This window comes from Cydia amplana, chromosome 15 (assembly GCF_948474715.1).
Source record: "Cydia amplana chromosome 15, ilCydAmpl1.1, whole genome shotgun sequence".
NCBI lineage: Eukaryota > Metazoa > Arthropoda > Insecta > Lepidoptera > Tortricidae > Cydia > Cydia amplana.
The window spans coordinates 3842635-3868151 of record NC_086083.1 but is presented as its reverse complement, the minus strand read 5'-3'; the positions used below and the strand labels follow the sequence as shown (position 1 = coordinate 3868151).

Here is a 25517-nt window from a genome sequence, read left to right as displayed (position 1 = left end):
AACGTCCCACTGCTGGGCACAGGCCTCCTCTCATACGCGAGAGGGCTTGGGCTGTAGGCCCCACGCTAGCCCCATGCGGATTGGGGACTTCACATACACCTTTGAATTTCTTCGCAGATGTATGCAGGTTTCTTCACACTAGGGTTGCCCGATGGTCGGGATTTGGCGGGATTCTCCCGATTTTTAGAATGTGTTCCCGATTCCCGACAAAGTGGAAATTAATGTCCCGAAAAATAGCTGCACGTTATAAAACAATAATTTCAAGTTCCGAACTGTCGTCGAGCGAGCGAGCGACCCGTGTCGAGCGCGTCAGCGTTATAAAAACGTCTATGGGCAGAGCAGTTTACGTAGTGCCAATAATGTAAAATATCGTTGTTTTTAATACAATTAGGTACTTTAATTTGAATGTTTTCTTTTTCCCGGCTTAAGTCTCAAATCCCGAAAAAATTATATTTTTTCCCGATAATAGCGCCTTTCGATCTGGCAACCTAGCTGGGACCAATAATGTAATGTACCTGAATGTACCTAATCATGGACCGCCTCTAAAGCCCCCTCGACACTCGCGTTCGTGGCTTCGCATCGCGATTCACGCACATAGTCTGGATGGGGCTTAAAACAACCAAAATGGGAACCACATTCATGCATACGCCGACGATATCCTCCTAAATTGCACCACCACATCCAGGAGCTCCGAAACAAGACCATATCCTTCATAGACATGTATCCATTTGTGTCATTAAAACGCTTTTTTAACGCGCGTTGTAAAAGCGCTCGTGAGTATGGGGCCTTAGCCCCCATTCGCACGGCAGCTTTTTCAACGCGCGTTAAAAAAGCGCTTGAATCTGTCCGCACTCTAAATTCGATTTAACAACCAAGGCATAAAGTTTAAAATCCAATAACGCTTGATAAAAAGCGCCACCGCTGTCGTGTCAATAAATACACATGTATCCATTTGTGTCATTCAAACGCTTTTTTAACGCGCGTTGAAAAAGCTGCCGTGCGAATGGGGGCTTACTTCTTTTGCTAAGCCACCTCCATACTCTGGAGTCTGGAGGGGGCTATAGCTTGGCCGCACACCCACGGAATTTACATGTGCAAGCGAGACAGCGCTATGCATTTGTAGAGGGACGTCCCGTTCCCACCTGATATTCCGTACGGAAACCGAATGAAAATTCCGTGCTTGTGTGGCCAGGCTATCATATCCTTGAAATCTTTGCCGGAAAACATAATAGCCATAACACACTACCGCACCGCACCAAGGCCACGTTGCGCCGCCGCCGCAACAATATGTGAGAGCGAGAAAGAGATATATGTTTCTCGGTCTCACTTATGGGCGCGCAAAAATCGGTGCGGTGCGGTAGTGTGTTACGACTTGGGCTCAGTGCTGGGACCAATAATGTAAAGGCCCCAGTCATGAATCTAGTATTAAACAAGATTGGGCAAGAGTGGTAGGGATAACTGACAGAACGGGATAGTCTTATGTAACTTTCAGTAGGAGTAGCAGCGAAAGCGCTATTATTGTTTGTCCTTGTCACAGTCTCACATTTTTTTTTATTCCCCACCATAATTTAGTTTGGATTATGGTAAGCAACGAATAAATTCGACCAATCATAGCGTCGCATTGCGTATGTTTTGTCCCTCACGGAGGCACGCGTAGACCACTTCTATAGGATGCTACCTGCTATGGCCCCAGTACACAATGGGCCATCGCCGACCACTCCAAGGGACGCATTTATGCGTTAGAGGGAGCAAGTGATATTGCTATCTCATTCTACCGCATGGCTGCGTCCCTTGGAGTGGCCGGCGATGGCCCATTGTGTACTGGGGCCTTAAAATCTGGACCGCCTCTAAAGCCCCATCCACACTCCCGTTCGCTTTTTCCCGCCGCGATTCACGCACATTGTCTGGAGGGGGCTTAAAACAACCAAAATGGCAACCACAATCATGCAATACGCCGACGACATCCTCCTAAATTGCACCACCACATCCAGGAGCTCCGTAACAAGACCATAATATCCTTCCACCAACTTCCACCTTAGGCCCCCTCCTCACTCTGCGAAATCGACTCCGCACTCGCGTTCGCGGCTTCGCGCCTCGATTCGCGCATGAGTGTGGAGGGGGCTTATGACAAAGAAATATATAGTTGGTCAAACCAAATTGTAAGTATATAAAAGTGATAACACACTATCGCACCGCACTGCAACGCGACCTTGGTGCGTCGCACCCATAAATAAGAGCGAGAGACAGATATCTCTTTCTCGCTCTCACTTATGGGTGCTACGCACCAAGGTCGCGGGCGGTGCGATAGTGTGTTACCACAAAAAAATACTCATCCTATAAACTATACTCATCCTTTTCTTTTGGGTGCTAGTACTAGTGTAAGACAAAGACAGTATGATTCTCTCTGTCTATGTTTGAAATGAGACAGTCCTTTGACAAATTATAATTTATGTACTTGGTCAACCAGATCTTGACAGTAGAAAAAGGCGGCAAATTTGAAAAATGTAGGCGCGAAGGGATAACGTCCCATAGAAAATTTGAATTTCGCGCCTTTTTTTACTGACAAGATTTGGTTGACCAGCTATAATACATCATAATACCAGTACAGTATTTGCTTTATTTTTTGCGCATGACAACATTATTGAATCGTACACTTAAAAATCGTCGTCCCATCCCTAGAATATCACTCTATGTGTCAAATATTTATAGTCTGTGGTATGCAGCGAAAAGTGGACGCCAATTATTGGGCTGTACATTCCTGGGTTGAGCAATCCCAGGTCGAGCATTATCGGTACGGGCCAATAATATGCGACCAATATTCGGCGTTCACTAAATGGATTCGTATTATTGGGTCGTGTATTATTGGGTTGAGCGTTATCAGGGTGTACAAGCTTGGTCCGTGCCAATAATATGAAGCCACTGTTTGGACAGGGCAATAATGTACAACCCAATAACTCGCGTCCAAAAAAGTGGACGCCAATTATTGGGCTGTACATTCCTGGGTTGAGCATTAACCGGACTCTTGGTATTGATTGACGCGGACGACGGCGACGCGGTTCACAGTGTTGCCAACTCGGAATTTGAAAAAGTGCCAGACTTATGTCTAGATTATGCCAGAATTATACTAAATAATTTGGAAAAGTGCTAAAAAAATGCTAAACAATATATAGGTAACTAAGGGTGAATCAACTTTTAGAACACTGATTTCGTGTCCCTAGACGCCCTAGCAAAAAAAACGATTTTTCAAAAACCATGTTGATTTTTTTACTTTTTTGTTTACTCGGGCATTATTAGATACGTAAATATTTAATTAACACAATAAATTAACAACTCGTTCAGACAAAAGTTACATTTTGTACGGTATCGCAGTAGAATGCAAAAATGGTGTGTCCCTGATTTTTGTATGGGAGATAACTTTTTTTCTCCTGCGTTACCGTACAAAATGTAACTTTTATCTGATCAAGTTGTTAATTTTAATGTGTTCTTAAATACCTATGGATCTAATAACGCCCGTGTAAACAAAAAAGTAAAAATATCGACATGGTTTTTAGGGTTCCGTAGCCAAATGGCAAAAAACGGAACCCTTATAGATTCGTCATGTCTGTCTGTCTGTCTGTCCGTCTGTCTGTCCGTCCGTATGTCACAGCCACTTTTCTCCGAAACTATAAGAACTATACTGTTGAAACTTGGTAAGTAGATGTATTCTGTAAACCGCATTAAGATTTTCACACAAAAATAGAAAAAAAAACAATAAATTTTTGGTGTTCCCCATACTTCGAACTGAAACTCAAAAATTTTTTTTTCATCAAACCCATACGTGTGGGGTATCTATGGATAGGTCTTCAAAAATGATATTGAGGTTTCTAATATCATTTTTTTCTAAACTGAATAGTTTGCGCGAGAGACACTTCCAAAGTGGTAAAATGTGTGTCCCCCCCCCCTGTAACTTCTAAAATAAGAGAATGATAAAACTAAAAAAAATATATGTTTTTTTTTTTTTTATACCACATAGGTGGCAAACAAGCATACGGGCCGCCTGATGGTAAGCAGTCACCGTAGCCTATGGACGCCTGCAACTCCAGAGGTGTTACATGCGCGTTGCCGACCTTTTTTTAAAAACCTGTACACTCCTTTTTTGAAGAACCCCATATCGTAGACCCTCGGGAAAACCTCGGAAGGGAGCTCATTCCACAGCCGGAGCGTCCGCGGGAGGAAATTCCTCTTAAACCGCACAGTACGCGACCATTTAGGTTCTAGGGTGTGTGGATGAACACCCTGCCGATGGCGAGCGGTGCGGTGATAGAAAGCTGCCGTTGGCATCATGTCAAACAATTCTTCAGAGCACAGCCCATTGTACAAGCGGTAGAACACACATAAGGAGGCAAGGTCTCTCCTCAGACTTAAAGGTTCAATACCGCTTGTGAGTTTGGGATCATCGACGATTCGTACAGCGCGCCTTTGGATTGAGTCGAAGGGTCCAAGCTGGCATCCAGGTGCTCCTGCCCAAAGGTGACAGCAGTACTCCATATGGGGTCTGACTTGCGATTTATAAAGCAGCAGTCTTTGCCCCGGAGTAAAGTATCGCCTCGCTTTATTGAGCACACCGAGTTTTTTCGATGCCAGCTTAGCCTTACCTTCCAGGTGGCTACGGAATTGGACGTCACTGGAGATGTCGACACCAAGGATCCCAATACTCCCTGACATCGTAAGGGCTGTGCCTTGGAACTGTGGGACCACAGTAAATGTACATTACCATGTAAACTTCCACCGAAAATTGGTTTGAACGAGATCTAGTAAGTTTTTTTTTATACGTCTTAAATCGCCTAAATACGGAACCCTTCATGGGCGAGTCCGACTCGCACTTGGCCGCTTTTTTTAATATGACTTGGCGGATAAATAGACTTCGTACCGACAACACTTTACTCTCCCTATAAAGATCAATGGTAGGATACCTGAAGGGTTTCTTGAAAATTACCTTTAAGACTGCACGCTGCGCTCTTTCTAAGCGCAAGAGTAAGGTTTTCGCAGCACCACCCCATACACTAATGCAATAGGTTAACAGTGATTGTGCCAAGGCAAAGTACACCATTTTTAATGTAATTTGGTCGACTACTGAGCGAAGGCTTTTAAAAATATAGATTAATTTCCTAATTTTCTTACTTAGTATATCAATATGTAATTCCCACCGGAGGTTGCTATCGACTATTACACCCAGGTATTTAATGCTGTAAGTACGCGATAGTGAGGAACAAGTACAGCCAGCTATTTGCCTTGGACATCTGTGAGCAATAATTTCCGAGAACTCCGCACTCGGCTGCGAAACAGATATTGGCGAAAAGGTTATAAACTTAGATTTATCTACATTTAGTGTAAGAAGATTAGATGACAGCCATTGCGACACATGATATAGTGCATTCTCCGATGCCTCTTTAGCGCTAGACCAATCCTCCCCGTGCACAATCAGAGCCGTGTCGTCGGCATATGTAATTATTTCGCAATTCTTTAGTTGGAGAGAGCACAGGTCGTTAATATATATCAGAAAAAGTGTTGGCCCCAAAACACTGCCCTGAGGTACCCCATAGTTTAATTGAACTTCGTTACTTGTTGTTCTATTAATAATTACACTCTGAGATCGGTCAGTCAAATAACTTCTAAAGATATCTAAAGAGATTCCTCTAATGCCGATGGTTTCCATTTTGTTTAGGAGAGTCGGTATAGACACTGTGTCAAACGCCTTAGAGAGGTCTAAAAATATACCAATCGTTTTATGTTTATTTTCCAGGTTCTTAATAATTAGAGACGTAAGTTTGACAACAGCATCTTCTGTAGATCGCCCGTTACCCGTAGAAATGCTTAAGTTGAATATAAAGGTAAGAATTGGTATAAGTTTCGTGCGATTAGACTTTAGAATACTTGTAGAGATGCCATCATAGCCGACTGAACAATCATTTTTTAAACTGAGAATAGTTTCCTCGACTTCTGAATCATCGACATATAGAATCACCATGGAGTTCGGGTCAGGGGGACGAGTCAATGTATGGATATAACTTGCAGGCTGCTGATTATACGAGGGGTGTTCAAAATATTCTCGGTATGAGAATGAAAACAAACAAGTACGAAAAGTTTGATATTTTTATTTTTCAATATACTCCCCCCCTATGTTCATACACTTAAAAGATCGATCAATTATTTTTTTTAATCCCTCGTAAAAATATTTTTTATCTTTCGTGTAAAAATGCTCCTCCACTGCCGCCTTCAATGCTTCATCGTCAGAAAATTTATTTCCACGCAGATCCTTTTTAAGATTGGGGAGCAAAAAGAAGTCGCTGGGGGCTAAGTCCGGACTATACGGTGGGTGAGTAATAGTTTTAAACCCACATTCAACAATAGCTGCCTTGGCAATATGAGCAGTATGGACGGGGGCGTTGTCATGCAGAAGCAGAATACCTTTCGTTAACTTTCCTCGCCTCTTTTCTTTAATTACATCCTTTAATTGACGTAGAATGTTAGCGTAGTACTGTCCTGTGATATTTACACCTTTTTCTTTATAATCGATTAGTAATACTCCTTCACAATCCCAAAATATCGCGGCCATGACCTTGCCAGCTGAAGGGATGACCTTGAACTTCTTGGGATGAGCTGAACCCTTAATGTGCCACTGCATGGACTCTTGTTTACTCTCTGGGTCATAATGATGAACCCAGGTTTCATCTCCAGTAACTATTCTTTGCAGCACCTCATCAGGATTTTCACCGCACAGGTCAATAAAATCGGAACAACAAGCTACACGCATGTCTTTTTGAAGCCGAGTCAGCATTCGCGGAACCCATCTTGCACTTACTTTTGACATATTAAGATGGTCATGTATAATATCATGTACGGTACCAATAGAGAGATTGGTTACTTGTGCTATAGATTTTACCTTCACTCGACCATCTTCCAATATAAGTTTTTCCACTTTATCAATATTTTCTTGTGAAGTAGCTACTACAGGCCGGCCAGGTCTAGGGTCATCTTCAATACTCTCCCTTCCGCGTTTAAACTCGCTTGACCACTTTTGAATGGTAGATAAAGAAGGAGCAGACTCACGGTAAACACAATCCATTTCCTCTTTTATGGTTTTTTGATTTTTACCCTGTTTTGTCAAGAATTTTATCACGCATCGATGTTCTAATTTAGTTAACATTGTCAATTCGCACATGATGTTCATGTTTGTTCAGCAATTGCAGAAAAACAAAAGACTATCTCGGTTCGAATTATACTTTTTTTTAATGTCAATGAATAAACCTTAGCGGCCAGCTCGGAATAATAAACCAACAGGAACCGCCATTAACAGGCGTTCCCCTCTGCCAAAAGTCGGCGGCCGCCGGTCAAGGAGGTTATATAAAACTAGTTGCCATACGTCATACGCCATTCAGCAAACGTCAGTCTAAGTGGAATGTTAGGAGCAGAAAATGCCGAATTGTAGCGTTTTCTCCTGTAAAAACCGATCGGACACAGCTAGCGTACTTAAAGAACACGTTTCTTTTCATATGTAAGTACTATTACATGTAAATATTATCAAATAGTGCACTAATTTAGCAAAAAACTAAAAAACATTGTCAATCTGAAAGTGATACCACTTCATGGCACTAGATCTAATTTAGGGTAATATTTAAAGAAGACTTTCTAAATATTCATTAGGTAATAGGTATACCTAACTTCTAATTTGCGTTGCTTATTATTATAATGTATAATGTATATACTTAAGACATTATTTTTCTATAACACCTTATTTTTATATCAACATAATCCATTCAATGAAATAAATAGTATAAATCATAAATAACGTGATATTACCGATATAGTTTTCGTCCACATGACAGATTAGGAAATGACATATTTGATATTTAATTTGCTACTTGCCAAATACATTTTTTATGTAGATAGATACTCGTATATTGTCTCGACATTAAAGCCCTTGCTACACGGTCGCCGACAAGCCTTCTAACCGTCTGTCCTTGGTCTGACCTTGGTCAGTTTTGGTCAAATTTTGTTGGAAACAACTGTCTACACGGTCCGTCCAGACCACCGAGACCGACCGTGTAGCAAGGGCTTAAGGATTACATTAAGTCCAAATTTGTGCAGCAATGTAGATTTATATTCAATTTCGTCAAGTGGATGAAAACTAGAGCTGGACGAAAACTAACGCACCAGGGTAGGTGCGTTACTACTGTTTGAAAATTCATTTTTCTCTTAGTTTCTATCGTATATTTTTTATTTGACATGTCCAATACGTGTATTGTATTTTATTTATTTTAAGGTATTTACTGCCGTCATTTTCCATAAATAGGCACTTTTAATTTATTACTCTGGTATCACTCTACCATAGTTAGCGATGGGACACCATAAAAACCAATATCGATAAAATCTATATGAACATTATAAATATATTGTTATTATGATTTATTTTTTTAGATTTCCAAAAGATGCAATAAATTTTAAACATAAGTAGTTTTCAGCTTATCAAGCCATCGAAAACCTAAAAATATTGCAATATCAGTCACGTTTTAAAGATCTACGAACTGCATAAGTAAGTTTGTAATTCCATATAAATATATGCTATTACAAAGTTACTGTTGCAGTTCCTACAAATAGTAGGTAAAGGTACACTACGATGTATGTACGATGTGAGTATGTGTTTAGTTATGATATATGTATACATAGTATGGGTATGAGTACCCGAAAAGAGGGACTGTCTACAAAAAGAGATGAGATCCCATCAAAAACATTACATGTAAAAAGGTGCAAGTCTCGCAACGCTTTTATTACAAAAAGTTCTGAGATGTAACGTGAAACCAAGTCGGTTATTTTAATCAGTGCCAGGGGGTGTTAAAACCGTATCAATAAGATATAATGACTTGGCAATCGCACATAATGATTTACTCGTACCGTACTCGTAAATATGTGTAATGCTCAAACTGCAATTACCGCTCGCTGCGCTAGCGTTATGTTCAATTAGAATTATTTTTAGTAGGTGACGATGATCCTTATGTCATTATGCAGCCGTGCGATGGCCAAGTCATTATACTTATTACAAATTAAAGATATCTTATTGATACGGTTTTAACACCCCCTGGCACTGATTAAAATAACCGACTTGGTTTCACATTAGCATTACATCTCAAAACTTTTTTGTAGTAGAAGCGTTGCGAGACTTGCACCTTTTTACATGTAAGGTTTTTGATGGTTATATATAATTGTGTTTTTGATGGTTATAATTGACTAAAGCAGACAGTTAAAATTCAGTCAATAAAATATCGACAATATTATCGACAAGTCCCTCGCACTTCTACGTTTACTTAGAACTGACATCATCTCGTTCACGGACGGGGTTATCTGTGTTTGTTCGTGTATTTGTGTGAATATAGTTTATGCTAGTGTTTGATAATTTTGTCGTGTGCGTGTGTAGCGACGCATGCGAAAAATGCATTAGTGTTTACATTATTTGTGTGCGTTCCTCGCCCCCCGCGCCGAAAACGGCAGAATTTTTCACATAGAAATTAGTGCGTGTCACCACTCCATATGATTATTCCTCCGAGGCGGCCAGTAACGAAAGAAATTTTAGAAGAGGTCGTAAGATATCAATACCGAGAATATTTTGAACGCCCCTCGTATGTGTGTCACGAATTATATTTTGTGCTAGGGCACTGCTGACACTCGCAAAATAATTATTTACAGAGTCAACAGATGAAGTAGGATCTGAGGACGAGGTCAATAGCTCATTTGGTGTAGCTGTAGCTCGTTGAATGTTAGCTATTTGCTTAATTACTTTCCAAGTTTCCTTAGGCCTACCCTTGGTCTTCTCCATTTGTTGCTTATCGTAAGTGGCTTTGACATTTTTTAAGGAGGTTATTACAAAAGTTTCTATACATAGTGTAGGTCATTTTCAAGATAGCATTATCCGGATATTTTTTGGCCTTTAAATGAAGTCTGTCACGTTGTTTGATGCAGCGGAGAAGACCAGGGGTAATCCAAGGTTTAAATATACGACTTCTTCTTGGTTTAAGTACATTAATTGAATTTGATGTTATAATTGTAGAAAGTGTGTTAATTAAAGTTTCAGCGGCTGCATCCGAATCATGAATTGATAGTATATTTGAAAAATCCGTTTTTAGTATATGGGTCAAAATCAGAGAGGTGAGAATCATGCTTCTGACAAAGATTTTCTTAATAAAATAACGTGATATTACTAAAATACTTATTTCGAAATGAAGGTTCTGCGCATAATTACAAGGCACTTATCATATTTATTTTTCTACGACAATATTTTATTCGATTTTAAACAAAAGAGGTCTAAATAGTCATTCCGGGAACGCGTCCTTATACCATGTTTCATAGTTGAGACAAGTCAAAAATGTTTACAATTAAGACTTAAAATTGTCATTTTTTTAATATTAGCTTTGAAAATCATTAAATTACGAATATACGTATAAATTAAATTAACAACAGTTTAATTTCTTCATATTTTGACTATTCAAATGCTGTCTGACGTTTATTAAATCATTCAGTGAACGCGGTGTATATCGGTCGATGTAATTAAAACAAAACGCGCTAGGTGGCGTTAGCGAGCAACAGTGTGAAGTTCACTAGTCAAAGGGAAAGACGTATACGTCTTGTTTACGGAAAAAAAATAGATTTTGTTAGTAAGTACCTTTTAATTTCGTATGTAGGAAGCGTACTTTAATTCCCTGTCACTACGGGAACGCTGTTTTGTGATTAGTTTTTCAACAATTTGCATACTTTTTGCTAAATTCTTATAAATATTACAGCTCACTTGTTCCTAACCTCTAAAACCAATATCTAACATGGCGGCGTCAAGCGTGATATGAAAATATTCATCGGATAGTCATTTCGGGAACGGTAATTTCGGAAACGTTCTCGTATATGACGGGCGTTCTCGAAATGACGCGGACGTTCCCGAAATGATATGGGCGTTCCTGAAATGACAATTTTCGGGCAAAATGACGCTCTAATGCTTTTAAAAACATATAACCATGCAAAATTTTGGTTTTAGGGAACCATTTAGTACAGGTAACATGGAAAATGATAAAAATTAAGAGAAAAAGAAGTCCAAAAAACCGATCAAAACAGAACAGTATAGCTTATAAAAAACATCGTGAAAGGGTATCGGGGAAAGGCAAGGAAACGCAAGGTTTTAGATAAAATGACACCTGAACAAAGAGAGATGAAGAAACGGAAACGATGTAAATACAGCTGCAGATTTTGTCCGTTAACTAAACAATACATCTGTTTCACTCCATGAAGTCACTAACGATGAAATAGTTGCAATCAAAACCTTAATACCTGAAAAGATAGATGCAATCCCCGGAATCATGAATGTAACTAAGATTAACTGGCAGAAAGCTTCTGATGTCACCATACTACTGTATCAGTTTTCAAAATTGTTGCGAGAAATTAAACTGCAGGCATTTTCAGTCGAAGATAGAGATAAAGAAGGTCCAGTGCCATTAGAAATGATAGATTTAGACATAGAAAAGAATGATGAGTTTCTGAGTTCTCTTCACATGAGTAGGAAAAGTATTTACGACGCCATATACGGATCACACAGTTCAGATGATGAGAATCTCCAAAAGGTCACCTCAGATGATGAAGATGATGAAATAAAGGTCACCTTTCTTCGTTGTCAGCGGAACTCAGCAAAGATATTTAAACTTGAACAAACTTATGTTGCATAATGTCCCCTGTGAACAAGTTGTTCAAATTTTACCCACCCCGTAATTGCAGAAAAAAGGTAGTCGTAGCTATTATTGTTTTGATGAGAATATGGACATATTTGAAAAGTAGGTTATTGCTAGACTTTAAGTTCAAACTTTGATACTTACTCAAGTTATTTTGTGATTAATATGATTATGCTTATAATGTTTCTAATTCCTAGACGGTTTGTTTCATAACTACAATTGTTATATTTGATTTTAAGCATTGATGCAAGAAATCTTAATGCTAGTGTCCAATTAGGTACTATTTGTTCCTAATATCTTATGTTTGTTAACTGAAACTACAAAGTTTATTATTAGATTTTAAGTTTAACTTTTGTTGCTCGTGTTGCTCATTCTTTAAGTACAAATAAAGGTATAATACTGTAAATGTATATATTATTTTCATGCATAAAATATGCAAAAACCAGACGCTGCAGTCATTTAGGGAACGTGAACGTCATTTAGGGAACTTCATTGTCATTTTAGGAACACTCCCATCATTTTCGGGAACATCACAAAAACGGCAAATTTACCACTAATGAGTAATGCTATAGTTCAATCTAGTATATACAACCTGAAATGACCTTTCAACATTTGTATTTATATTATTAATTGATAAGGTACTGCACAAATGTATAAAATAAATTAAATTTTTGGAGCGAAATTTACACTAATTGAAAATCTATAGAGAGTAAATTGAAAATTAAGTCTTTTTATTATAAAAATATACAAAATAACAGCATTTACCGATAGAGGGACAGGTTAATTATAATTTCTTGACGGTGATTATTAAAGGCGTTGATTATATTATTATTAAAAAAATATTTAAAAGTGTTCCCGAAATGATTTAAGGCCCTGGCATTTTTTTTATTAACAGGTAGAATTTCTAAAATATATATTTGTGTGCGTGCCTCTTCACAGGAAAGGTTCATGACAAATGACACAACATATTCCACTTGTTAATTTTCTCCAAAAGAAAACTTAATTTCTCAGATATTTCAAAACCTAAAATGCTCACCTCTCTGATTTTGACCCATATCCTTAGATATTGCGCATTTGTCTACCCTAACTGATGAGTGATAGGTGCAAGGTTTAGATTTGTATTCCAAACAGAAGACCACCGGGGCGTGGTCAGTAATAAAAGATTTTAAGATAAGAACCGTGGCCTTATTATTAGTCTTTAACATTACGTGGTCCAAACAGTTTTCATTTCGAGTGGGATATGTATGCGCCGGAAGTAAAGCATGTGATGCTGTTAGGAGAAGATAGTCATCAGAACGAGGATCAACAGAGTTAGGAGATATATTGATATTTATGTCACCAATGACAGCAAGAGACCGAAAAGATGATAATGCAGATAAAATTGTATCTAAGCTTACTACAAAAGGATTGGTACAGTATGTCGATGGGGATCGATAGATAGCAACAATGGCCGTATCATTTCTAATTTTTAAAATAAGACAGTTTGCGTCTTGTAAGGCGGGCTCTTCGACCGATACACTATATATGTTTCTAACATATATTACAACACCATCGTTTTGATTTTGATGCTTAGATTTGAAAATGACATAACCTGGTAAAGTGGGGATTAAGCCAGCAGAACTTAGCCAGCATTCAGAGAGAATAATTACATCTAGTTGAAAACCAACTCGGTGCAGCAATACCTGTAATCCATTAAAGTTACATTTTATGCTCTTGATATTAAGATGGAGAACTTTTAGATACTCAGTGTGCAGTTCCAAGTAGTGATGGGTAGGACATCAATTTAAAATGAGTTTGTATGAGTACCTCATTTTCTAAAATGAGGTGTTACAATGTCTTACTTCAAATGAGGTGAGGTACTAGCATATTTTCAGCGTCGACTATTCCATTCATTCCAACGGCGACAAAAATATTTAATGTATATACATATTTTTGTATTCATCACTTCCTTTATAAATAAATAAATAGTAACATATATTTAATTGGAGTGCAATTCTGGAGGTTAAGAATAGAACTTTTAGGAGAAAGATAATTTTAGAATCAAGTAAAATGAATAGAGGAGTGAAGTAAGACATTTTTGCGGTACGAAGTACTGCGACAAATTAACAAAATGAGTGGTACAAATGAGGTGCCTCACGAGTGAGCGACTCAACACTAGTTCCAAGTAACTATTGCAGTCTTCAGGGTCACATAACAATGAACTTGCAGGTGAGATTTTGTCAATCTCATTTATTACCAGGGTGAAATCATCCATTACAATTTAGTGAGGTAAAATACAAGTCGCAAGAAACGTGGCAAATAGTTGTTATTGTTAAAGTAAACAGTAAATCTATTTGAAATAAACAAGGCATAATGAGGTGATCATGAGTTTATAAATTTGTTTACGATTGAAGTTTGTTTAGTGTGTAGGTATTGTGTGTGGTACAAGATTTTGGTGTGGGAAATATGTTGGCAACTCGTGATATCATTCTTACAATTAACATCAGCTAAAAAAGTAGATACACCTAGAATAAAGATTGTTACACTTATTTTGAGTATATACTCTTGATAAAGAGAAATAATAAACATGCAGAAAGTAAAGTACATTGGGTCTAGTCATACTACGCGGAGCTTAAGGATATCTAGCTTGAGGTCGGCTTCGGATGCTATATGAAGGGGTTTACCGCCCTCTGTCAGACGGACGTACACCTTACCGCGATAGGTCCAGTATGCACAGTCGTTGGTATCGGCAAACATGCGTGCAAGGTAAAGCAGTCTCCTAGTTTTAGGCGGTAAGTTTTCAGAGACGTACACAGGGGCCGGAGGGCAGTTAAGGCCAATGCTACTGGTATTAAATTTATTTCCCCTGTTTTGCTTAAATTGACTGATTTGATCAGTCCCGTCTGGATACCACTTAAACAATATTAATAGTGATGCTGGTAAACAAAAAACCGATAAATCATGGAGTCGGACCAAGTTTATTGTTGTTAGTGTTGTTACGGATAATAGCCAATTTATACGCAGATTAGACTCTCGCGCGGGCCACGAGACGAGCCGCGAGCCGCGCGACGAGACGCGAGTCCACCGCTTACACTCGCGTTCGGCTTGTCATTCGGTTATAAACCTTATGCCGTTAGTGTTTAAATTATATTAGCTCGACGAGCTTGCGAGCCACGAGACGAGCCGCGAGCCCACCGCTTACACTCGCGTCTCGTGGCGCGGCTCGCGGTTCGTCTCGTGGCTCGCGCGAGAGTCTAAATTGACTATTAAACTCTCGTAGCCAATTGTCAATTTAGACTCTCGCGCGAGCCACGAGACGAGCCCTGGCCTAAGGCCGGCAACAATATCTGTCCCGCTGTCAGGGCCCGGCCACATGTCAGCGGCATCGCAGAAATCTGCGGCGACGCCCGCCGCAACGCAAAATTTTGCGGTGCCGCGCTGCGGGTTTCGCCGCGCGCGGTGCCGCAAAGCGGTGAGTTTCGCCGCGCGCGGTGCCGCCAAGCGGCGTGCGGCGCCGCGTGCGATGCCACGCTGCATAGTAAAGAATAAAATTCGACTACCAGTTGTTTAATCAGACATGGATTCCTACTTGCATTGCACTCATTGCCAGCGTTGCCAGATGGGTACGAATAGTACGCATTGCGTACTATTTTATGGTCTTGCGTACTCGCGTACTCATCTGGCGATTTGCGTATGATTTTTATATTTTATCACTTGACAGCCTGTTACTCCACTTAAACAGAATAAATATTTTTTTAGGTTTTCCGATTAATATTATTTAGGAACGCACCCAAAAAATGTTTACAGCCTCCTCCACACCCGTGCGCCAATCGCGGCGCGAAATCGCGAACGCGAGTGTGTAGTCGATTTTCGCCGACAGTGAAATCGACTCCACACTCGCGTTCGCGGCTTTGCCCGTGATGGCCGTGATTCACGCACATGGAGGGGGCTTACTACTAAAGCCCCCTCCAGACTATGTGCGTGAATCGCGTGTGTATACAAAATCCTGATTCTCCTATACAATGTACTTACAAGCAACTAAGTACCGCATTAAGAAAACATTTTTTCCTTTTTAGTTCACCTTTAATCCAGCAGCAATCATGTTTTTGGTAAAATGTAAATGCCACATGTTTAAACTACAGTGGAGTCCAGACGAGACAATTTTTCGCCAATCTGATGAAATTGTCCGATCGAATCAGGCCGTGCGGACGGACCTATTTGATTCCCCGATCAAATCAGCAGGTGCGGACACAAAAATGCCAATTTTCGAAGTTAATATCTATGGAATGCAAATTGGTGATTAAATTGTGTACGTGTGGACGCTAGATAAGATTGGCGCCAATTATTTTCCTGATCAAATCGGTCGATTTGCCCAGCTCGTCTGGATACGGCTTACTATTTCACAGTGAATTTTGTACTGCGTACTCAAACTTGAATTTGCGTACTATTTTTAAGAGGTGCGCGTAACGGAACGTAAAACCCATCTGGCAACACTGCTCATTGCAGCCATTGCAGTATTTGCAGTTGCACTTCTCAATCGTCATTGTCAGAGACTAGAACACGCCATTTTCGTTTCATTGAAATTGGTTTGTTTGGTTTCATTCTCGGAACAGTCGTGTCGTGTTTGATCACGCAGTACGCACGCACGATGCATTCACGGCGGCAAGACTCCACATTTTTTGTGGCTGCCATATTCAAAACATTAAGACTTCCCAGATTTCAAATCGCAATTACATAGTGCTGGTGTTCTACTGGAGGCACGTCAACAAAAAGTGTTTGTAAAATGGATCTACATTTTACTCTACCAAATACCAAAATGGCGATGATTCGAGACTCCGCGTCCTATCATCCTATGGCTTTTTTGCAAGTAAAAACAGGACAGTCTTCAGATGAAACATCAGTGGTGAAGTCACTATCATAAATGAGTTGAAGAAGTAAGTACTATGCATTATAATGAGATTTAAGCCACCTTAATGTTTACAAGAACATAAAACTACATACTTTTACTCTCTATATTATTATATAATACCTGAATACAAAAATTTAAACTATTAATTTAATATATTAATTATAGTGGTTTTTTTTTGATGCACAATGCTTTCTTTATAAATGTTATATTAATAGAGCAAATATGTGAGATGACTCAGATGACTATTGTTATTACATTATATCAGGAATCTGGATTGGTTACTGATCTCAATTCTCCATCATTGGCCTATGTCATCCTTACTAAAAGCGACATCATGTACAATTGTACATATACAAATACATGATAAGACTATGTTCATATGCATGGAGGTTAACAAAATGCAGTCTTAAGAGTCTTGTCACTATCCAAGCCTAAGTTCCTTTTTTTTTGGTCACGGAGCCAGTGAAGTAAAAAAGGACTTGTCACTAAAAATAAAGAGCAACAGTTAGTTTTTTTAACAAAGTTAAAAATAGCCACAAAAATATGTTACTAATAATTTATTCTTTTGTTTCAGATTCATTCCAAGGGGCCTAGAAAATGTAAATAGCTACAGTTCTGAAAAACGTAGCCAAGATTCTTCTGTTGCATCTTGTGAAGTTTGGCCGCCCATTTTTTTAATAACTGCGGTTAAATTAAGAACAGTACGTGCACCTTCAACTGTATGTGGTTAACATTATGGAAGACAGAAAACCTTGGAATTTTGCATTAAAGGAGTTTCTGGAGTTCTGTCAGCAGTGAAAAAATATTTACAAAAATTTGAAAATGAAAATTGTTTTGTCAGTCAATTGCATCAGGAAATATGTGACTTGGGCAAAAAAAAACAACAAAGCATATGTTGTATGGGATGATTTGGACAGTCTTTTGTTCACCCAGTTTTTCTTATTGTGGGTCTGATCACCTGGATTACGTCGCTAGTTACGCCCGTTGAGGTTTGTTTATCATTGTTTAAATTCTGCAAGAAAAAGTTGTTTTATCAGTGATTAATAGATTCAATTTTGGTTTGAAAAATAAATACTGCGGTATCATTGTTTCATTGTTTCTGCGGGTGAGATCATATGAAAAAGCTGTATATGTGTAGTATGGTTTAATATTGACATCTCTACGATTGGAGCCTACTTTGCGTGATATGTTAATGTTATACATTCTATATAATAATTAAAGCCTACGTATTGGCTTATCTCTTTACCTGCTTTCACTGAGTTAAGGCTTCAGTAACTTTTGGCTCGACGAACCGCATCCGGCGGCAGATATTTCGAAGATAAAGTACTCCACGATATTTTTCTTGATGTAGTGTACCTATAGAGGCGATCTTCTAACTTCTGAACTCTAGATGGACTTAAAAGTTTATTTTTTAGATTACAAAATTGATTATAAATTTGCACAATTTTTCGGGCATGTTTTCTTTTCCTGTAGGGTGGCTCCCCGTTTTTCCGGAACATTGCTCTCCTCGCCTCCTTGGTCGTGTGTATGGTATGGCTGCGATGAGCTGTTGTCCCGGCTGACGTAGTTGCTAAGTAAAGGTTCTTGGTTATGTGTTAGGGTGTGAATGTTGATATTGATTTCCAGATATACATTTAACTATTTTTCCAAGGCCATCAATGAGGCCGCGTTTGTATCGACCAACATTTTGGTTCATAAAAGCTGTTCATCTACCTAATAAATGCGTATAAAGACAGTTAATGTAGTAATATTAATTTATTAAGGGAATTTCGGTTAGGTTAATCTTTCTACACTGTGGCACACGTCACGGGTACCTAATGATTCTCCGAGAAACTTTTAGCAGATTATCGATTCGCCGACAACGATTCGCCGAACATCGTTTCGCAGAGTCATTTATTTGTAAAAGTAACTTTTGGTCGACTAACGTTACGTAGACTCTTGGTTCACATACCGTTCAGTTCGCTTCTGTGTAAATTAGCGGAACTCGGGTGCAAAGAAATCGGACCACCCCAGCATTTTCAACATTTTTTCAATTTGTGTAAAAACTGTAACCTCGATCATGATAATTTAAATACCACGTGGTAGATAATTTTCTGCCCTATCAAATGACATCAATATTCAGGGGTGGGGATGGATATTGTGCAAAATATGGGCCTGGAAATCACGCCCCTCCAACTGCCTCATTAGCGCATGCACTAATTGACATCACATTAATAATTGTCATTAGGTATAAAAACAGTCATTATCATTGTTTATGCATCATTCGTGATTGGTACGTCTTCCTGAACACTACTCTCATCGCCTGAACCTGGAAAAACTGGAGAAAAATGGATACTACCTCGACTGAAGCCGGCCAAGCAGTTGCCCTATTGCAGGGAGGGCTTAGTCAACGTGCAGTGGCTCGACAACTCAACCTATCGAAGTCATCGGTTCAACGTGTCTTCCAGAGATTCCGCGTAGATCAGACGTTATCCAGAAGACCCGGAACTGGCAGAACTCGCATCACTTCTGAGAGAGATGACCGTTTCATCGTTCTTACCTCGCTACGAAATCGTCGACTGAATGCCGTTCAGCTTCAGCAGAAGCTCCTAGAGACCAGGAATGTGTCTATCAGCCGATGGACAGTTAGAAGACGACTGAAGGAGAAGGAATTGACAGCTCACAGAGCTGCAAATGGCCCAAAACTCACCCCAATACATCGTGGACAACGACGCGTCTTCGCTCGCGAACATGAAGAATGGACCCTTCAGCAATGGAGTTCCGTACTTTTTTCCGACGAGTGCAGGATAACTTTGTCTAGCAATGACGGACGGGTACGAGTCTACCGAAGACCTGGGGAGCGGTTCTCTCAATGCTGCATCGAGGAACGTGTTGCTTATGGTGGGGGGTCAATCATGGTCTGGGCTGGTATTTCTTTGGAAGCGAAGACGGACATTGTGTTCATCACAGGGCCAGGTACCAGACCGAATTCAGGCGGTTTGACTGCACGTCGGTACGTGGAGGAAATCCTGGCTGATCATGTGGTCCCATTTGCGGGTTATATCGGCGATGAGTTCATCCTCATGCAAGATAACGCTCGGCCGCATACAGCCCGGATCACTAAGGAGTACTTGGAGGAGGTCTGCATCAGAGTCATGGAGTGGCCAGCCCGCAGTCCTGACCTAAACCCGATCGAGCACATTTGGGACGAGCTGAAAAGAAGAATCCGGGCCAGAAATCCCGCCCCTGAATCCTTACTGGAGCTAAAGACTGCGATCGAAGAAGAATGGGCGGGCATCCCTCAAGACACTGTAAAAAAATTCATAAGATCAATGAAAAACCGAATGACTGCATGTCGTAGGGCTAGAGGAGGCAATACACGGTATTAAAATGCTGAAAATTGTTTTAATTTTTACTTGATATCTTTAGAATCGCAGTTTTCCCATTATGCATAAGTTTCACTCCAGTATGCATTTTTAGGGTGACAAAGTTCTTAGCCCTGAAAGCCTGAAAATATTGGAAGTAAACCTGTGAAAAGCACATCAATTTATAGAGGAAAAGCCAACCTTTCATTAGGTATATAATATGTCACAGTAGCACATACAGTTTTTACAGAAATTGAAAAAATGATAAAAATGCTGGGGTGGTCCGATTTCTTTGCACCCGAGTGTATTTATTGGACGATTTCCATTTGGCAGAGTAATCGTTTCGTTTAAGCAATGTTTAGTCGAATAACGTTTCACATTTTTCATATAAGTCGTAATTTTCGAAACAAAAGGATGAAATAAAATATTATATTTTTTTTAGTAAATGCGTTAAGTATATGCATATAAAGTAAGTTACGAAGTAGTTAGCGAATATGTAGTGTCAAACTCGTGGTAAGGCTACAATTGCACTACATGAAATTGGTGGATTTCGGGAGGAAATGCTCGAGTTACTTTAGAAAATACCGAATTCATAATACACATGCCTTTAAAAATTGAGGATTTCCGTCGATTCCTCATGGATTTCAACATCAGATCAGAACCAAAATTATTATGGGAATACCTCGAAGGTAACTTCTTTCAAACAAAAAAAGAATTACTCAAATCGCACCATGGGTGCCGGAGTAATCGCTGAACATACTGCTTTAAAAAAATCATCATCAGGTGCACTTCATCATATTTGAAATCTCACGTTATTTTATAATTATTTCGATTAAAATTTAGTTTTTTCTTCGCAAGTGTGATGAAAAACAGTGTGTAACTCCGGCGGTAAGAATATTCTAAGTTCTGCTAGTCAATATTAATGCCAAATGAACATTCGACCTATTGTGTTTCGACTAATGGTTTTTCGGGTAATTATGACAGTTACTAAATGATTATTCTACGAATAGTAAATATGCGTATCAATGTTCTGCTTATTGACTACTCTCGCAAACGACTATTATGCGTAATGAGATTCGGCCAATCGTTACTCTGCCAAACAACCCGTCGGCGAATCGTTGTCGGCGAAACAAAAATCGGCGTAATTTTTCTCGGACTATCAATAGGGCACCACACGTCACATTCGTCCGGTAAATAATGATCGTAGCGACACGTCCCGCAACCATCACACCAAATTTCCGCAGTGTCCAGTAACAGAAATACATTTTGATTAAAAGTCTAAATAAAAATGTCTTAGGTAAGGTAAGGTGGGGGAAGATTGAATGGTTTTTTGATGAGATAGACAGTGTTCTGTTAAAACCCTTGTTAAATAAAAACTATTTACTTAATTTCAATTGTATAAATTGGAAGGTTTGGCCAAGGACTATATTTTTGTAATCTATCGATAAAACTCGGCTACGCCTATTCTAATATATAAAAATAATAAAATAAAATACATTTTTGTCTAAAATATACACGGGTTAAGATGGAATGGTCGAGGGGTAAGATTGACATAGTGTCTAAATTCTTTTAAATGAATGTAAACGGTTACTGTTGCTCGTTATCCTATAGAACTCCTTATACTTACCAGATAGAGATGATTTTTGCGTAAATATTCCTATTAGGTAGCAAGAAAACTGCAGTTGAAAAAAAAAGTATTTTACTCTTACCCCATTTTACAGGGAAAAGGACAGTGATACTCAAACTTTTGTATTGTATAATTCTTTGTATAAAAAAACTACACATTTTTGTTATGTTAGGAAGATCAGCTTGGAATTAAAATAACAGTTGCATGATAACAATTATTTATTTTATAAAATTAATGAATACAAAAAGTAAGGGTTTTCTTGCAGCATGATTAATGTTGTTACAAATTAAGTCAGATATGTAAAATATTAGAAAATCAAATATGAATCTGTGTAACAAATTAAGTCACATACATTTAAAATCCAAAAAAATACCAGATACTTAGTAATTTGTGTAGCAAATTAAGTGACAGGCTTACTAAGATTTAAAATATTAGAAACACAAATAAGTACTGTAGTGTACTGTGTGTAAGAGATGTTTTTTTCCCTCCGAACAAAGTAATTCCGAATAAGTTATTGATTATCCAGGATCACGACTCAACAAAAGTATTTGTATGAGCAAGCTTTAATTGTTGAAAGTTAAACTTAACACACAGAACAAGTAGGTGGGTAGGCCAATTTAACTAAATAAATCAACAGATAGCTAAAAATAATTTCTCAAAGGAAAAGTAGTGTTCCCAAACGGGAGCTTCATAAAATTATATCAATCTTTAAAATATGATAATAAACAACAAATTATAAATTACGTTCTATTTAGGCATTTAGGAACATAAAGTTTTCTTAAAATTTTAGTAATATAGTTATTATCACAATAATATTTCACTTACTTACATTACAAATTACGATAGTAAGTATTTCAAATATAGTAAAATCAACAAAACAATTATAAATTAAGTAAGTACCTATTTTTGGCATAGGTTTAGGACCATTACGTTTTCTTACAATCTTAACAATATGTATGTGCTAAAATCAGTCAATCTTGAGATCAATATTACTTATATTAGGCAGCTGAGATCAATATTAGTGCAGGCGTGCTAAAAAAATTAATGCCTCACTGAATATTATATTTATGGAAATCAACTTCGAATTTAATTTGACCACGACGAGATATAGTAGGCTGAGGTAATACACAAAGAATATCTTCTTTGCTTTTTAGGGCACCTATATCTTCTACTATTGGGTAGGTAAATGATGTCACCGTGTCAGATTTTGATTGCTTAACTTTTCTGACATATTTGACAACAGGCAGTTTGTGTGCAAATGACATTATAGTTCCAACAAAATGTTTGACACTCTTTTTTGTTGTAAACTTTACTATGAGCCAATCACCTTGTTTTAAATCGTTGTCGTCACTATAAAATGTTATGTCACTCAAACCCAGTGGTATGATTGCATACGGATCTATGTTTTCTTGGTCTTCATCTTGCTCCTTCAAACATTTATCTATAAACTCAGCCATATTTTCGTAATCAGAGACATCAGTGTCCATAGTAATGATTTCCGTTTCTTTTTCAGAGCTGTCTGTATCACTAGACGATTTGTATTTTCTAAGTTTCATTTTTCTGCAGCCCTCTTTTTTTATTTCACATTTAGTTTTGTATTTATTTTCATTTGTTTGACTACTTTCACCAATCTCTTGAAATTTTGTATCATTCCCAATGCTTTCCGTTTTTCTTTTCTTTTGTATATTTTTATTTTTTTCCTCTTTATGGTGACCTTCTTGTTTTATCTTACATTTACTAACGTATTTATTTTTTACTTGACTAGTTTTACCAATCATTTGATATTTTTCTTCATTTTCTGTGGAATCTTCGTCACTATGTAATGAAAGTTTTCGTTTTCTTTGAATAACATTTTCTTTCAAAGCCTTATTTTTCTTCGTGGCATTCGTTTTCTTCTTTGGTATTATTATTTTGGTTTGAAGTATACTTTGTGTTTTCTTTTCTTCTAGTTGGTTTTTCATAGTCTCTGTGATCACTTCAGCTCCTTTCGACACTCGTTTTTTTTTCATGTTATGATCATGTCGAGGGCTTTGTTTTACTGTATTAAGCAGAAGGTCTTCAAAACTTATTAACGTATTACTAATTATATTGACATTTGAGTTAGGTTTCGTTGTTGAATCTTTAGTTATTCTTTTTGGTTGCAGGCATATCGGTAAATTTTCTTTTTTGTTTGTTATGAATGTTTGTGCTTGTTCTTGACATTTTAGTGCATCTGTCAACATATGCACATTTTCTGGTTCTTTAGTTGAATTATCGTCTCTCAACATTTGGGACGTAATTATGTCTATGCAAAGTTGGTTTAAAGATACTGGCGTTTTAGTATATTTAGTAAACTGAACCTCTACTTTGCGATCTTGCTGCGAAAGATGGGCATTTTCGTGGAGTGGCGGTGAATGTTGTGGTCGATCGTCTGGTAGAGGACACGAAGACTGTTCCTCTAGAGGACAAGGTTTATTTTTTTGAACTTCTTGCCAGCGTTTGTATGCTCCTGGATCATACTTATCAGTAGGGATCACGTTAGAGTTAAAGGGATATATACCCGCTTTTCTAAATCCGTTCATTATTACTCGGGGTTCGGTATCGTTCCAAATTTCAGCAACTAGTTCGGAAAATATCTTTTTTGGCAGTTTCACTCCCGTGTTTTTTCTTTGCCATTCTACCAATTTAGCATCCCATCTACTTTTAAAAGATTTAAACACAGCAACATCCAACGGTTGCAGAAGATGGGACGTGTGTGGTGGTAGTTTCAATATTGTGATATTGTTTTTAAGGGCCAATTCCACAACATTTAAGTTGACGTGGGAATTGTGTCCGTCATATATAAGCAAGACAGGTCGGTCTTTCCCAAGTGCTGGAATAAATACTTTTTCTAAATAATTCAGAAATATATTCGAGTCTATCCATCCGTTTGGACTTGCAGCATAGGACAATTCAAAATTATATTTTTTGTCAGTATTAGCCATCCATGAATCCCACACAAATTTCCCTTTAAATATAATTAAAGGACTAATTTTCACTCCATCCGCATTAACGGCCGTTAACACGGTTGTGTTGTCTTTACCAGTCCCATGTGTGGTTCTGGAGGACGGAACTCCCTTCTTTCCTACTACTTTTGTCTTCGAGGGGTCAAAGCTTACTGATGTTTCATCCAAATTCCAGATTTGTGAAGGCATTTGCTCCAAATTTAATTTTTTTAAAGTTGCCTGTAAAAGTTCAAAGTACTCATTTATGCTAAATGGATCAGTGTTCACTTTTCTGGCGTGTTCAACAGGTTGAGCTTTCTTGAGAGAAAGGCCATGGCGGTTACGAAAACTTGTAAACCAATCTGGTCCAGGAACACCGTCTTTAAATGGGGTTGATATATTATTAAGGCGAATATACTTTGACACAAGTGTAATAACTTCGTTTCTGGATAGGCCAAACCCCCATTTTTCCAAAGTCTTTAGGCCGTTTGCTAATTGCTCTTCAATTTCATAGGAAAGGATAGGAGCCCGACCCAACGTTTTGCTTTTATTGCCCGTTTTCTTATACAACTTATTGTGTAGAGTTGAAAGCGGTATATTATATGTCTTAGCTGCTCCAAATAGAGTTAACTCCTTCCTTTCAATTTTCTCAATAGCTCGAAGCACATCATCAGCAGTGTAACAGGTTGCACGTAGAGATTTTCTAACATAATTTCGGGGCATTTTGGATCTGCATTAACAAATAACAATGATTATTATATGTTCCCATTACTACTAAAACTCTAAATGATTAAAAATCTATAGACAGTGTAATATCCATAGACACATGATAATCTCGTCTATTCTCAAAGCCGGTAGGTGAAAGTTATTGATAGTACGTATTAAGTGCCACATCTATTTTAAATAATTTAAAAGATAATATACTGAAATATTTTTCAGTAAAAATTAAACATT

At 38.3% G+C, this 25517-nt stretch overlaps 1 protein-coding gene across 1 annotated transcript; it reads right to left on the bottom strand.

Moving 5' to 3' along the window:
- Nucleotides 1–22536: 22536 nt before the first annotated feature.
- Nucleotides 22537–25286, bottom strand: LOC134654730 (uncharacterized). Its single transcript, XM_063510202.1, has one exon. The coding sequence runs from the start codon at nt 25284–25286 to the stop codon at nt 22650–22652; it is 2637 nt and encodes an 878-aa protein (XP_063366272.1). The 3' UTR covers nt 22537–22649.
- Between the last annotated feature and the right edge of the window lie 231 nt (nt 25287–25517).

Coding starts and splice junctions, on each gene's coding strand:
- LOC134654730 (XM_063510202.1), bottom strand. CDS start 25,286: ATGCCCCGAAATTATGTTAGAAAATCTCTACGTGCAACCTGTTACACT.